At 39.5% G+C, this 15119-nt stretch overlaps 1 protein-coding gene across 1 annotated transcript in view; it reads right to left on the reverse strand.

Annotated features, from left to right (window-relative positions):
* The window catches only part of NALCN (sodium leak channel, non-selective), a 270853-nt gene that overhangs the window by 157460 nt on the left and 98274 nt on the right, over positions 1–15119 (reverse strand). Inside the window, exons 12-13 of the mRNA XM_061133830.1 lie at positions 8761–8928; positions 158–349 (exon numbers count right to left, since the gene is read on the reverse strand). Of these exons, the coding sequence (XP_060989813.1) occupies positions 158–349; positions 8761–8928 (360 nt within the window). The remainder of the gene's footprint in view (positions 1–157; positions 350–8760; positions 8929–15119) is intronic.

A 15119-nucleotide genomic window follows, 5' to 3' on the forward strand; every position in this document is an offset into this window, starting at 1 on the left:
GAAGAGACCACTGTGAATATTAAAATTGAATTACTCCAAGTTATAAAAAAAGTCAGTGTTTTTTAAGCCACTGCTAAAGTGAAATGACTTTGACATTAAGCATTACTACTAAAATAAGAAATAACTGAATTACACTGACTGCATTTTTTGTTCTTACCCTCGGAAACGTCGTGAATCTATCCAGCTCTTCGACAAAGCAGAACATTTGCAGACTAATGGCCGACATAACAATCAAGAGGCTGGCAGTAAACACAACCAAACTCCCAAGCTTTTTTCCAGGACCAAAGATCTTGTATACAAAGTCTTCTAATGCAGGTGAAATTTTAATAAGCCGAACTACCCGAAGAACCTGTTGTGGGAGAGAAAAACATACACACTCGACCGTTTACAATGAATCTTAAATAAGTTCAGACTAAAATCTCATTTTTTATAGCACTCTATAAAATCGCATTTTCCATCTGAGTATTTAGTGATGAAACACTTTAAGAGCTAAGATATTAGCCTAGTTCAGTGCCTGTTGTACAACAAGAACTCAACAAATCCCAAAGGAATGAAGGCAGGAAAATGGTGACAACTCACTCTTTTAACATATGCTGTGATAATTCAAAGTGGCATTAATTAATACTACTGTTGAAATAAAGCTGACAATTTTTCCCAATGTTCAAATATCAAAGAAAACATTAGTTCAATATTAGCTATATTCATTGTTATTAAAAAAAACACCCCTTCCTAGGGATTATGGTACATTCATTAAGCAATTTTAAAAATCCTTCCATCAGGGAGTCTTTATTCACAGCTAGACTGTTACCCTAAGACCCATTCTATCCTTCCTTTAATTAACAGAACTTTCTGAATTTTAGCCCAGCAATTAGCTGCCCAGGGTTATATGCTACATTTTCCAGCCCCACTTCCAAGTGTGGCTGGTGGACTAGGTTCAGACCTATGGAGTGTGAAAGGAAGTAATTTTTACACCTTGTTTTTTTTCCTTTAATATTTCAAGTGTTTTTATTCTGAGCAGTTGGTACAAAATATAACGACATGTGTCTTATTCCATATGGGTCATTCCGTACAAGCGCTCGACCTCTGATCTGGTCTACTTTTATGGATTTAATGGACCCTTAGGTTCACTTTACTGTCCTATGTACTTCCTTCTTGCTCACACTGGCAATTGAGTTTTGGCACATGCATTTTTAGACTTCTTTGAGGAACTTCAGATTCAGACATGCCGGGACGTAGATTGAGTCCATGGTCAGGCAAGGTGGATTAAATGGGAACAAAACAGGAAACATGAAATGAAATAAATTTGGCCTGGACACTTGTTATACCTTCCTCTAGCTGGGTGATGAGAACAAGTGGAGTTGCCCCTTTGGATCAGAAATAGAAGCCTCCTATAGAAGGTGACAGCTTCAATCCAACCGAATAGGCTGGCTTTGTGGATGACCTCAGGGAACAGGGGGCTTCCCTGGGGGCTCAGATGGTAAAGAATTCGCCTGCAATGCAGGAGACTTGGTTTTGATCCCGGGGTCAGAAAGATCCCCGCAGAGAAGGAAATGGCAGCCCACTCCATTATTCTTGCCTGGAGAATTCCATGGACAGAGGAATCGGGGGTGGGGGGGTTCAGTCCATGGGGTCACAGAGAGAAGGACACAACTGAAGGATTTTCACTCACTCACCAACTGGAGAGAAACATACATCAATCTTACCCAAGCCCTGTATTTTTAGAACTTCGTTATTTTTTAGAACTTTTTAGAACCTCGTACTTAGCTGGTTATCTAAACATACACATATTTACATGTTTTGAATATATATGCAAAAACTCCCACACATAAGTAATTTTCTCATTCACTTAAAAAATACTATTATGTGCCAAACGCAGTGTTGGACAAATAAGACTCAATGGCTATTCTTGTTACACCCTGAGTGTTAATATAATACAAAAGCACAGCTCTTAAGGGTATATCTGTAAGATTAAAAGCATAAAGTAGAATATAATTAAAAGTTGAAGTATAAAGTACAGAAAAGTAACATTTTTCAATAAGTCTAAGATGCCATTGATTTTTTTTTCAATGTACTGATAAGAAATTGAAAATGCTGCCAATTAAAGTATAACACATCCCTGATTATAAGACAGATCCCAGTTTGAAAGTGTTAGTCATTCAGTCATGTCTGACTCTGTGAGACCCCATGGACTGTAGTAGCAGCCTGACAGGCTCTTCTGTCCATGGAATTCTCCAGGCAAGAATACTGGATTGGGTTGCCATTTCCTTCTCCAGGTGATCTTCCCTACCTGGAGATTGAACCAGGGTCTCCTGTGTTACAGGCAGAATCTTTACCATCTCAGGCACCAGGGAAGCCAGATCCCAGTTTCAGTTCAGTTCAGTTCAGTCGCTCAGTCGTGTCCGAATCTTTGCGACCCCATGAATTGCAGAACGCCAGGCCTCCCTTTCCATCACCAACTCCCAGAGTTTACTCAAACTCATGTCCATTGAGTCGGTGATGCCATCCAGCCATCTCATCTTCTGTCATCCCCTTCTCCTCCTGCCCCCAATCCCTCCCAGCAGCAGGGTCTTTTCCAGTTTAGAGACGTTAAAATAGGAAAATTGTGGTCTTGGCATAAATGAAAGATGATTATTGTACAGTAGTTCAAGATAGTTCAATATCAATAAGAACTTAAGGTATCTTTGAAGGCTTCTCAGGAGAAAACAGAATATGGTAAAGAAAAAGAAATGCTTTAAAAGCTTATATTAAAATTTTTACACAAATAAAAACATGAGTTTGGCATTTTTCCAGCAATCCTAGCTTGCTAATCCTCCTAATTTTCCTTTGGCAAATCATTCCTACTCTGCTGTTAATCTATGAGGCCCAGAAGGGACTCCCTGACCTCCACAATCCAGGCCTGGCTAGAGTATTCACAATGACCTCAGTCATCAGAACTTCTGTGGGGCTTAGAAGAAGTAGTCTATTTTTAATCCCCAACTGGAATTACTACAAGAGTCACATAAGTCGCGAGCTTCTAGGAGCCTTCTTTGCCACCACATGGAGAAAGCCAGCTTAAGCATTATACCAACACAGAAAAAAGGTGTGTGGAGAAAAGAACCAAGTCCCAGAGATGCCATACTAACCTCTGAATTTACCATCTCTGAAGTCACACTTATCTCCTACCACCAGATTCTGAATTAACAGGAACTAATGGTGGGCTATAGTCCATAGGATATCAAAGAGTCGAACATGACTGAAGCGACTTTCCCTGCACACGTACTGATAGTGAATCTTATTCGTGTTGTCTGCAGAACATTGCAGCTGCATGTCTAATCAACTAATGGACAAATGTTTAAAGAAGCTGACAAAATGTAGATTTCACTCATGTTCCTTTAAAATACTTCCCAGGTGGCTCGGTGGTAAAGAATCTAACTCCTGCCAGTGCAGGAGACACAGCAGAAGTGGGTTTGATCCCTGGGTTGCGAAGATCCCCTGGAGAAGGAAATGGCAACCCACTCCACTCTTCTTGCCTGGGAAATCCCATGGACAGAGGAGCCTGGCAGGCTACAGTCTGTGGGGTCGCAAAGAGTCAGACCTGACTGAGTGACTGAACACCCACCCACCACACAATACACACATAAAGAAGAAAATTTATGTGAGAAATAATATTGTTCAAATTAAACATTTATACCACAGGCATGTTTAAGCTACCAATTTTTCCCACTATAATTTTTAACATGGACTTTCAAACCAGAGCATATTACACTTGGGTCATCTTTGCAAATAAGAAATAGCTTTATCATAAGAACTATTAAAACAGTAACACTCATATTAACACCCAGAATAATAACATGAAAAGATTTTACATATTTATCAGACTTATTTATTCTCAGACATAAATGATTCACTATCTAATCATTGAACAGCTGAGTCCAGGAAAGTTCACAAGAGCAATTTAACTGATCTATTGCTCACAGTACCCTGTGTTTTTCTCCACTTGAATTAAAATCATATTTAAAAGACTGCCTAAGCAATTCTGAATCCTGTCCCAAATTCTAATGAAAACAGCCTATGCACATCTGTGTGATTTTGATAAATTAATATTTCACTAGCTGGAAGAAATAGAACTTAATACAATTCCCGCACTGGTGATTTGATCAGCATTTTCAGAGGGGGTAAGCCTGCATCGTGGCAAGGCAGAATCCTTATCGGTGACTCTAATTACGCCTTTCATTTATTTGAGGATAAGTGTGCTTTTCATTCTGTCTACCCAATAAAGCCTTTGGATTCTGTGTTCCTACAGATACGAAATAAAGTACACCAGACATTCAAAGATAAGTACGGTAGGACATTTTGTGGTTGTTTTTAAAGCATATTTTTCTTGGTCACATTTCTATGTCTGTCAGTAAAAGTCACTCTGCTGATTAATAGTGAGATACTGTAAAAGTTGGGCTTCCCAGGTGGCAAAAAATCTGCCTGCCAACGCAGGAGCCTGGCCGGGACATGACTGAAAGCACAGCCATGGCTGCGTGGTTAAGAACATGAACTACTGGGGGCAGTTCTCTGATGTTCCAGTGGTTAACATTTCCCTTCCAATGTGGGTTCGATCCTTGGTTGGGGAGCAAAGATCCCATGAGCCCCACAGCCATAAAACAGAAACAATATAGTAACCAATTCAACAGTGACTTTAAAAATGGTCCACATCAAAAAGAAAAAAGTCTTTAAAATAGAACAATGTGAACTATGAGAATAAACTTCGTGGGAATGAGTTTCCACCACTTGCTGGTTATGTGGTCTTTGGTGAGTTACTCAATCACTAGGGACAGCAGTTTACATTGTATAGTCTCTATCTACCGAGAAACAAATGAAACCATGCACTCGGCAGGGTGTCTGCATACAGTAGGTGCATAATAAATAACAGCCAGTGTCCTCACCCTGCTATTAGAACCAGAAATGACAGTGAAAGCCTTAGTCGCTCAGTCGTGTCCAACTCTTTGCAACCCGTGAACTACAGCCCACCAGGCTCCCCTGTCCATGGGATTCTCCAGGCAAGAACGCTGGAGTGGGTTGTCATTCACTTCTCCAGGGGATCTTCCCAACCCAGGGATCGAACCTGGGTCTCCCGCATGGCAGGCAGATTCTCCACCATTCTGTAAAGATTCTGTGACTTTTAGTAGGACAAAGCTGCCTCTGTTCGTTTCATTAAGCACGTGTTCCCCTCAAAACAGGTGTCACATGGTTCCTCTCTACCTGGAATGGGTCCCCCAACAGACCTTCTCAAGATTTGCTCTTTCTCTGCCCAAATGTCCCCTCATCAAAGAGGGCTTCCCTAGACAAACTTAGCCAAAACAGAACCCTCACCCCACAGCTTCTCCTTTTCACCCTGCTTGCTCCTTCTGAATCACATTTCCAGCACTCCTATTCCCTTCGTGTACTTGTATGTGAAAAGCTTGCCGTCTAGAATGCAAGCTTCCTAAGCAGGGGATCTTCTCTGTCTTGTTCACCTCTCTCCCTCAAGGTCTGGAACTGTGCCTGGCACATAGGAGGTGCTTCGGAAACACCACCTGGATAAATAGATGGGTGATACTGATTCTCAGAGATAACTGATATAAGGGAGACGTTTTGTACTCAAATATTGAAGGCAAGAGGAGAAGGGGATGACAGAGGATGAGATGGTTGGACGGCATCACCAACTCAATTGACATGAGTTTAAGTAAACTCAGGGAGTTGGTGATGGACAGGGAATCCTGGCGTGCTGCAGTCCATGGGGTCATAAAGAGTCAGACACGACTGAGTGACTCAACTGAATACCAATTCTCAGAGATGACTGATAAAGGGAGACATTTTGTATTCAAATGTTAACTTCATTTAAATATGAAAAATGTGACATCCACTCCAGGAAGAACTGCTGCCAACATGATGAAGGAAAGTCAAGTGAGATGAGAAACAAGCGTGAGGACCAACCAGGGAGATAAAAGTCCGCCCATAAAGAGCCAATCTGTTCAGGACAGTGGGTTCCCCATCTGTGAATTTGCAAAAATCCTGAGACATCTAAGCTTCTTGAGAGACTTATCTCTTAGGCAAAAAATAAACGAGGCAGTGTCTAATTATCTCATTAGAAAAATATAAAGTTGGCCATGGATATAGAGATACGAATGAAAATCACTCAACTACTAACAAAAAATTAAACTATTACAAATTATATAGGCATTAAAATTGTTAACTTTGGGACGTTCCTGGTGGTCCACTGGTTAGAACTCTGTGCACTCACTGTTGTGGGCCTGGGTTCAATCCCTAGTTGGGGAACTAAGATCCCACAAGCTACATGGCATGACCAGAAAAAAAAATGCAAACTTCACTGACCAGGCATTATGTGACCATATCTATAGCTATATGTCTGTATCTGTATACAATGATTACAGCCATGCATACAGATTTTAGATAGTTTGTGTAAAACAGAGTAGAAGAAAAGAACCTAGAGATGCTATTAACAATTTGTAATAACTTGGGTTATTTCTTTCCAGCCATTTTTTCATTTATAGGTATTTTATAAACATATATAAACTACATATGTTATTTACAGGCTGGATTTGTAGCTATACCTGTTATATACTTTTATACTGTTTTATACGTAAATAAAACAATCATATCTTTAAGTTACTATGTGAGCTCAGTCGCTCAGTCGTGTCCGACTCTGTGACCCCAGGGACTGTAGCCCACCAGGCCCCTCTGTCAATGGGATTCTCCAGGCAAGAATACCGGAGTGGGTTGCCATGCTGTTTTCCAAGGGATCTTCCTGGCTGAGGGATCAAACCTACGTCTCTTATGTCTCCTGTATTGGAAGGTGGGTTCTTTACCACTATTCATCATAATCATTTTTATGGTCAAATTTCCATAGGACTTACCAAGCTATTCCTCACATTTATCACTTAAACAGTTCCCATTTTTCCCTCTCATCAATAATCCTAGACTAAATATCTTTGTCTGCAAAACTTTGGCCTATTTGTAACTTTTCGATGAAAAAATTATCTGAGAGAAATGCTAACAATTTTAAAGCAAGTCCTGAATACATTTTATATGGTATCCTTGCTGAAAGAGGCATCAATGTCTTTCTTAATTTGGTTAATTTAATAGGCTTATAAAAAACATATGCTGTAGCTTTGACTATGGGGCATATTTTCTGCAATTATGTACAATGATTCTCTAACATTAGGTACGAAATGTGCATGTTGATTCTGTGAATCTAGACAGCAGTGCCCAAGAGCATATAATGACACATGCTGGGAAAGCAGATTTTCTATCAAGAGTTTTAAACGTGTGTGTCACCTGCCCCAGCCATCTCACTTATGATAACCAAGCCTGAGGATATAACCCAACAAGTGACAAGGGGTTTTCGTTCGAAGATGTTGATAGAACTGGAAGCTCGAACCATGATACCCTCTGTGAGTTCAATATGCTTGGCTGTGATTGCTGGAGACTCAGCTTTTTATGTGTGTCTGTGGGGTATGTTTTTCATTTTTGTGGATTGTATTTTCATGTCCTTTCTTCTAGCTCTCAGAAGTATTCAGTTTCAGGTTGCAATCTGGCAGTTGCAGGTAATATTGCTCTGAATAAGACAGCTTTGGTATCACCAAGAAATAAGTTCATCAGTGAAGTTGGAATGCATTTTCTTTCATCTAAGGAATTAGAATCTTCTTTCTCTGCATAGTTTTTAAAAATTCTACTGCCATTTAATTCTCCAACTCTTTAAAATATCTATTAAGAAAACAATGCAACTTCTGACATTTACATGACAAATTATATAAATGACTAAATTTCAACTCAGAAAATGACTATATTTGAGATTTTTTAAATTAGGATATCCCATATATTTGACCAAGTATTTAAAATATCACTCAGCACATGGCTATTGCTAACAAAGAACATAACATTAATACTCACTTTTGTTTATTGAGCAATTATGAAGTAATATGACAATATAATGCACTTAAAACAATAGATACCCAGTTATAATAAAGCAAAAATTATAGATATTATAATTTAATCATCACAAATAAATTTATAGGCATTTCTAAATACTAAGGTATGACTATACTCTGTAAAGGTAAGTTTTATTTTTTATTGTTTCAATTTTAAGTACTGTTGAGCAAACAAATTTAGGCTTATTAAGAAGGGAGATCTACTCTTGGAATTAAAGTCATATATGAAGTCATATATCAATGTCAAAATTTAATATGCATGCTCAGATTATAATACCCATGTGAATATAAAACATGTATGTCTATTGCTAACTTTTTATGAACTGTATGAAAAACATCTCCATTTATTACTATGAATTTTTAGGAGTTTATAAACAGTAATTTTTTATTTTAATTTTTGCCATGCCACGAGATCCTGCCATGCAGGATCTTAGTTTCCTGACCAGAGATTGAACCTGTGCTCCCTGCAGTGGAAGTACAGAGTCCTAACCACTAGACTGCTAGGGAAGTCCATTATATTTGATTTACTTCATTTATTTTTGGTTATACCAGCACACGTAAGATCTTAGTTCCCTGACCAGGAATCAAACCAGCAACCCTGTATTGGAAGATCAGAGTGTTAATCTCTGGACCGCCAAGGAAGTCCCTACGATTTATGAATGTGCTATTTTTGGTATTTAAGATGTCACTGAGCCCATCTCAAGTTTGTAGTTATTAATTGTTAGTTACTAGTTGTTAGAACACATGTATGTTCTCTGGAGAGAAAACAATTCTAAAGAAAAACAGGCATTATGTGTATTACCTGAAAGTATGTGAACTGAGAATGATAAAGGTCTGGATATACATGAAGAGTGGTTCCAATTACGAGTAGCAGCTCGAATTTGTGGAGAGACGAGCTAATATATCCAGTGAATCCCAAACACCATATCTTCAGAAGTGCTTCCAAATCAAAAAGTACCGTAAAAGCCACCTAGAGGAAAAAAGAGTGAAATTAAAACCAACCTGCAATTTATTTCAAAATATGTCATATGTTTATCAGTGCACAAATTTTCACCACTATCATAAAAAGTGAGAAGATATGTTATATAAAAATTGAGAATAAAATTTTATTAAAGAGATGGTTTTAAAACACACCAACTAGAACATCACAGACCAAATGTATCTTCAGTGATCAGAGAAACACGTAAAAGTATTAACTGTTTCTGAGAGGTATTATTTCATTAATTTCCTCTAAATTTTCAAGACCTGTACTTAGAGTACTTCTCCCCACCTTGCCCCCCCCACCCCGCCCCAGAAAGAGCTGGTTGACCAGGCGACATGAGGTGTCTTATAAATTTGGTACCCCTTTAAATCAACTTCTTGGTGGACATTTCCCAGACCTGGAAGTAAAGTGACTTTGAATCTCAGTCCCATGTGGGCAGGCATGTGCTGTCTGATTTTCAGTAGAGCGTACTCTTTTTCTAGTCTTCTGGAGTCAGGATCATGACTGAAGTTTTCTTCACGATTTCCTTTTGAGGGAGGGACATTTTCCTTCTCTCACAGAGGCAGAGACCTCATGTGTCCTGACGCTCTATAGCCCCGCCTTCTGTCCAGGAGACAGCTCTTAGTACGGCACGTTCTATGTGATAAGAACATGTGAACACCCTCAGAGCAGCTATTGGCCCTGGTGCCCCCTGGGAGTTCTGCATTCACGTCAAGCCAATTTTTTGACCTTGAGACTATTCCTCTAATTTTTGCATGTTTTGCTAAGCATTCTAAATGCTTTAATATTTTAGGTGTCACTCTTAATCATTTCATAGATGATTTTCAGCCACTTCTGGGGACCATGTTCTATGTGTTTCCTAGAATCAATAGGCTCTTTATTTTGTGTTTAAACATGATCATATTTTCTATGATTTAAAAAAAAAATCTTGAGCCTTCTTTGCCCTAGTCTGTAATCAACCATTTCTCCTTTAAGGGCATATTTTTCTATGATTTTTGATAGGAAAATTCAGCCTTCTCACCTTTAGCATGCCAAAGTTATACCTGGTCTTATGTTTTTAGTTTATTGTGTGTTATTTGATATTCATCTTTTAACTTTTTCTTGTCTTTTCTGGTTTGGGCAAATCATTGTTAATGTCTTTTTTTCTTCCTTGTTTATTTAGATTCAATTTTTCTAATCTCCCAGCTTAATGCTCAGCTGTCATAGATTAACCTATAGCTTTTTATTATTGCATCCAAATTAAATAATTGCAAACTCCTCTCCTGCACAAAAGGGCTTGCTCACTCCTCCCTCACACCCTTACCAACCTACAAACTGCATAGTATCCATCTTTCACCCCCCTACTCCTAGTGATACCACACCTCTTCCTAAATTTTGCTTTATCTGAGATCATCTACCAAAGATTTTTTTTTTTTTTTGCCATGCTGCGTGGCTTACATGACCTTAGCTCCACAACCAGGGATCGAACCTGTGCCCTCTGCAGTGGAAGCTCGCAGTCTTAACCACTGGACTGTCAGGGAAGTCCCAATTCTAGCTTCTTGAATAGTAATTATTGCTTTTTTATCAAGCCCCAGGTGGAGCCAGTGGCAAAGAACGTGCCTGTCAATGCAGGAGGCAGGAGACATGAATTTGATCCCTGGGTCAGAAAGATCCCCTGGAGGAGGGCATGGCAACCCACTCCAGTGTCCTTGCCTGGAGACTCCCATGGACGGAGGAGCCTGGCGGGCTACAGTCCATGGAGTTGCAAAGAGTGGGACAGAAACGCCTCAGTTTAGGAACATTTTCTTCTCTCGTTTATTATTACTCTTCTGTTCCCTTTGTTCTTCAGGGACTCCTATTATTCCAAAATCAAGTTTAGACTCTTGATTTTCCCTCATGATTTCTACCATTTCTTTATTTTTGCCCACTTGTTCTCTCATATAATTAGCTCTCATCAACGACCATGCCCTTTTCAGCTCATTTTTTGGAAAATGTTAGTCAAATTTCGAAGGTCTGTTTTTTGCCTTAATTAACTATCTTTGAGACACTGGGCAGGGGCGGGGGGAACCCTCTTCTCTGGCTCATCCATTCTACCAGATTGGGAAATTTCTGTACATATTCATCTTGGATTTCTAGTTCCATCTTCATTTTCTGAGTCCCTTTGTATGTGAACATTTTTCTTTGCTTGCTCACTGCTATATGTTTTGTTTATTTGTCTTTAATGCTCTCAACAGTGGTGAGATTATTTTTGGTGATAAATGACCTAACACCCTACAGTCCCTTGGCTGGGCAGCAGGGGGAAGGCAGGAGAAGAACGGGGCTGCCAAGGATGAGATGGTTGGATAACATCACCTACTCAACGGACATGAACTTGAGCACACTCTGGGAGATGGTGAAGGACAGAGAAGCCTGGCGTGCTGCAGTCCATGGGGTCACAGAATCGGACACAACTTAGTGACTGAACAACAACAGCAAGAAGGAAGCAGCTGCTTTGTGTCAGGATTCCATCCCAGGAGGGTAGAATCCATTCCTGGGAGTAATTCAGCTCTTCGGGAGATTCCTTGCCTGGATCTCAGAGATAAACAGGATTCTTCTGTCTCCTGGGACCACAGTTCCTCGGCAGGGTTGGTCTAGGTGGCCAGAGGACCCAGATCCTGGCCACAAGTGCCAACAAGAGGCAATTAATCTCCAGCCCTGGCATCTCAGCTGGGGCCCCACAGCACAAGGAGGAAGTCCAGCAGCTGTCCTCTGCCCCAGGCATCTTGGCAGACTCTTGGAGAAACTGAACTCCATGGGTCCATCTGAAGGCTTCCCTGCAGCCAGGCTTGACATTAACAGAGGGAGCAGTGGCCAGTACCCAGGGTCCACCTCTCCTCACCTGCATTTCCAGACTTTCATTCCCAGGGAAGGAACGTAATTCATATCAAAGTGGCCTTTTTTCTTTTTTTTTTTTAAATCAAGGAACTACCAATAAATGCCTGAAATACATTTGAATAGATTGTCTAATTACATATCAATACAATTAATCTCTTTACTAACTTTGCATTTGCATTTGCTATCAAAAGACAGATGGAGCAATCTGTGTAAATGATCATAATTTATAACTATGCAGTTGGATCCCTGTGCATTATTATTCGCCTGGTGGGAAAACCATGTGCTTTTCAAAGCCACTAAAAGGCACTAAAAATGATTTAGCAAATTATTATGTGATTATGTATAAACACCCATATTCCTACTGCTTTTCCTACTAGAATTCCTGATTCCAATTCTCCTGGGAGCAAATGTCTTGGTTACATTGTCTGTGAATGTTAATATTCACATGCTAACATGAACATTGTCTGAATTGTCACAAGCCAATATCCCATTCTCCAAGAAATAGTATGAGTCCCAAAGTCCTAAAATTTCATGTAACAGTATGATACATAAAAATATATTGAACTTACTTATAATTATGGGTCATTCTGGCAAAGGGAAGAACTATGTCAGGAATTACAAAAGGGATTTAGGAAAACCAAGTTGTCAGTGTTGGTTAGAGGGGTTAGCACAGGATTTCAATTCAGCAGAAGATAACAGTTTGGAACAATCCAGGGCAGAAGCAGTGAGGAAGTAATTTTGGTAAGCTCCTTTCAGTGGATGGCTCCAGCCTGAGTCAATGAACTCAACATTGACAGTTGCTGGACAGTGTGGAACGTACCAGTCATAGTGCTGGCCATACAAAAGGAAGGAGGCTGGCAAGTTATCTGAAGAATCCAGTTACATGGAAGTGCTCCCCCAAAGCATCATCTAAGCATGTGCCCAATTTAGAGGTTTACTGCAAATCTTTTTTTAAAGTTTATTGAAGTACAAGTTGATTTACAATGCTGTCTTAGTTTCAGGTCCACAGCAAAGGGAGTCAGTTTTACATATACACATATCCATTCTTTTCAGATTCTTTTCCCATACAGGTCATTACAGAGTATTGAGGACAGTGCCCTGTGCTATACAGTAGGTCCTTATTAGTTATCTATTTTATATGTAGTAGTGTGCATATGGAGAAGGCAATGGCACCCCACTCCAGTACTCTTGCCTGGAAAATCCCATGGACGGAGGAGTCTGGTGGGCTGCAGTCCACGGGGTCGCTAAGAGGCGGACACGACTGAGTGACTTCACTTTCACTTTTCACTTGCATGCACTGGAGAAGGAAATGGCAACCCACTCCAGGGTTCTTGCCTGGAGAATCCCAGGGACAGGGGAGCCTGGTGGGCGGCCGTCTATGGGGTCGCACAGAGTCGGACACGACTGAAGTGACTTAGCAGCAGCAGCAGCAGCAAGCATACGTCAATCTCAATCTCCCAGTGTGTGTGTGTGTGTGTGTGTGTGTGTGTGTGTGTGTGTGCGTGTGTGCGTGTGCGTGTGCGCGCGCGCGTGCGCGCGCACGCCATGCCGTGCAGCACGTGGGATCTCAGGTCTGTGACCAAGGATTGAATCCGTGCCCTCTGCAGTGGAAGTGTGGAGTCTGAACCACTGGACCGCCAGGGAAGTTCCCAATCTCCCAGTTTACCCCTCCCTCACTTCCCCCTTGGCAACCACAAATCTGTTTGCTACATCTGTGATTCTATTTCTGTTTTGCAAATATGCTCATTTGTACCATTTTTTAGATTCCATGTATAAGTGATATCATATGACATTTGTCTTTCTCTGACTCACTTCACTCCATATGACAATCTCCAGGGCCTCTGCAAATCCTTAGCAGTCAGCATTGCAACCTTTGGGAGTCTCCCCTTCATTACCCCTAGTTTGGGAGCACCCAGGACCTTGACCCCTAACTCGGCAGGCCCCACCCTGAGAAGGTCACAGTAGGACCTTTCCTCTGTCTCGAATTCTCAGAGGACATTATACCATCAGTGGGTGCTTAAAGTTGAAACTTGTCTTTTTAAGAGTGAAGGAAAGATTTGTGAGAGGAGGATTCTAAAACTTTTCCTAAACATAGTTGCCACATTACTTGAAGAAACTTGAAAACGATACATGAAAACACCAAAATATTTCTTTCTTCTTACAATTTTTCCTAAATCAGGGATTTGCAATCTTTTTTTAACCACCCCCTGAGCGTTTTTTAGATATTTTGTTTCTAATCACTACATCATATGGAATTTTTATTAGCATATATATGTTAGAAATATAAACATATCTACCTCTGTTTTATATATGGAGAAGAGTAGGATTTTTTTGCCCCTCCAAGAACAGTTTTTATCCTCTTAGGGATTTTTTTACCTCCCCTTGAGAATTTATGCTATACAGATAAATCAGATTTGATATCACCTTAGCAGAGTTTAAGTAATATTTTCAGGAATGCAGGTTTTATAAGTTTTTTAAATACCACATCTTATTTATTTTCCAAATTTTCATCTTATAATAATAAATATGTTATCTAATATCTACCATAACAAGCCCTCTTGTCCTCAAGGAAATTGTCAATAAGGGAATGCAAATTTAATTAAAATTAAATAAAATGAAATAAATTTAATTAAACAAAAATGACAGAGTTACTGTTCTAAGAAACATTATTATATGTTTTTTTTTATTATATTTGTTTTTATGATGACAGCACATAACTTGTGAAAAGATTTTTTTTTTAGAATGAAAAATACAAGAATTTAGTTTAAAATGCTTGTTTTCCAAAAGAACTTGTAATTGGATTTGTGAGGATAGCAGGTAAGACAACAAGTTGATGGCCAAGTTTCTGAAGCTCAGGAGAAAAATAACTAAATGGAAAATGACATGCTTAATATAAATGGAACAATGGAAACTGTTCTGCCCTTTTAATTCTATGAATAATGTATGAACATTGATCAGTGACAAATTATAAATGAGCTGATTGTGATACACAGGTCCAAGAAGATAAAAGAGCAGAGATACTGCCCATATGTGCAAAGATATTTGAAATATATTATCCAAGATTTGTGTTGCAAACTCTATTTCATAATTTCAGAGAAACATAATGGATATTCATTAGAAAATGAATGCACATTTATCACAGAAGAAGACTCTAGCATAAAACTTACAAGAAACATAATTCAGGTACCCTTATTCTCCTAAATGAAATTCAAGTTAAATAACATTCAAATAAAGGATGATCCACATCATTTCTGAGGTGTCGGTAAATCACCTACTCTTAGTATATGGTATACCTCCAATTCTCTAGACAGTTAAAAAGCAGACTT

Source organism: Dama dama, chromosome 30, assembly GCF_033118175.1.
Source record: "Dama dama isolate Ldn47 chromosome 30, ASM3311817v1, whole genome shotgun sequence".
Lineage (NCBI taxonomy): Eukaryota > Metazoa > Chordata > Mammalia > Artiodactyla > Cervidae > Dama > Dama dama.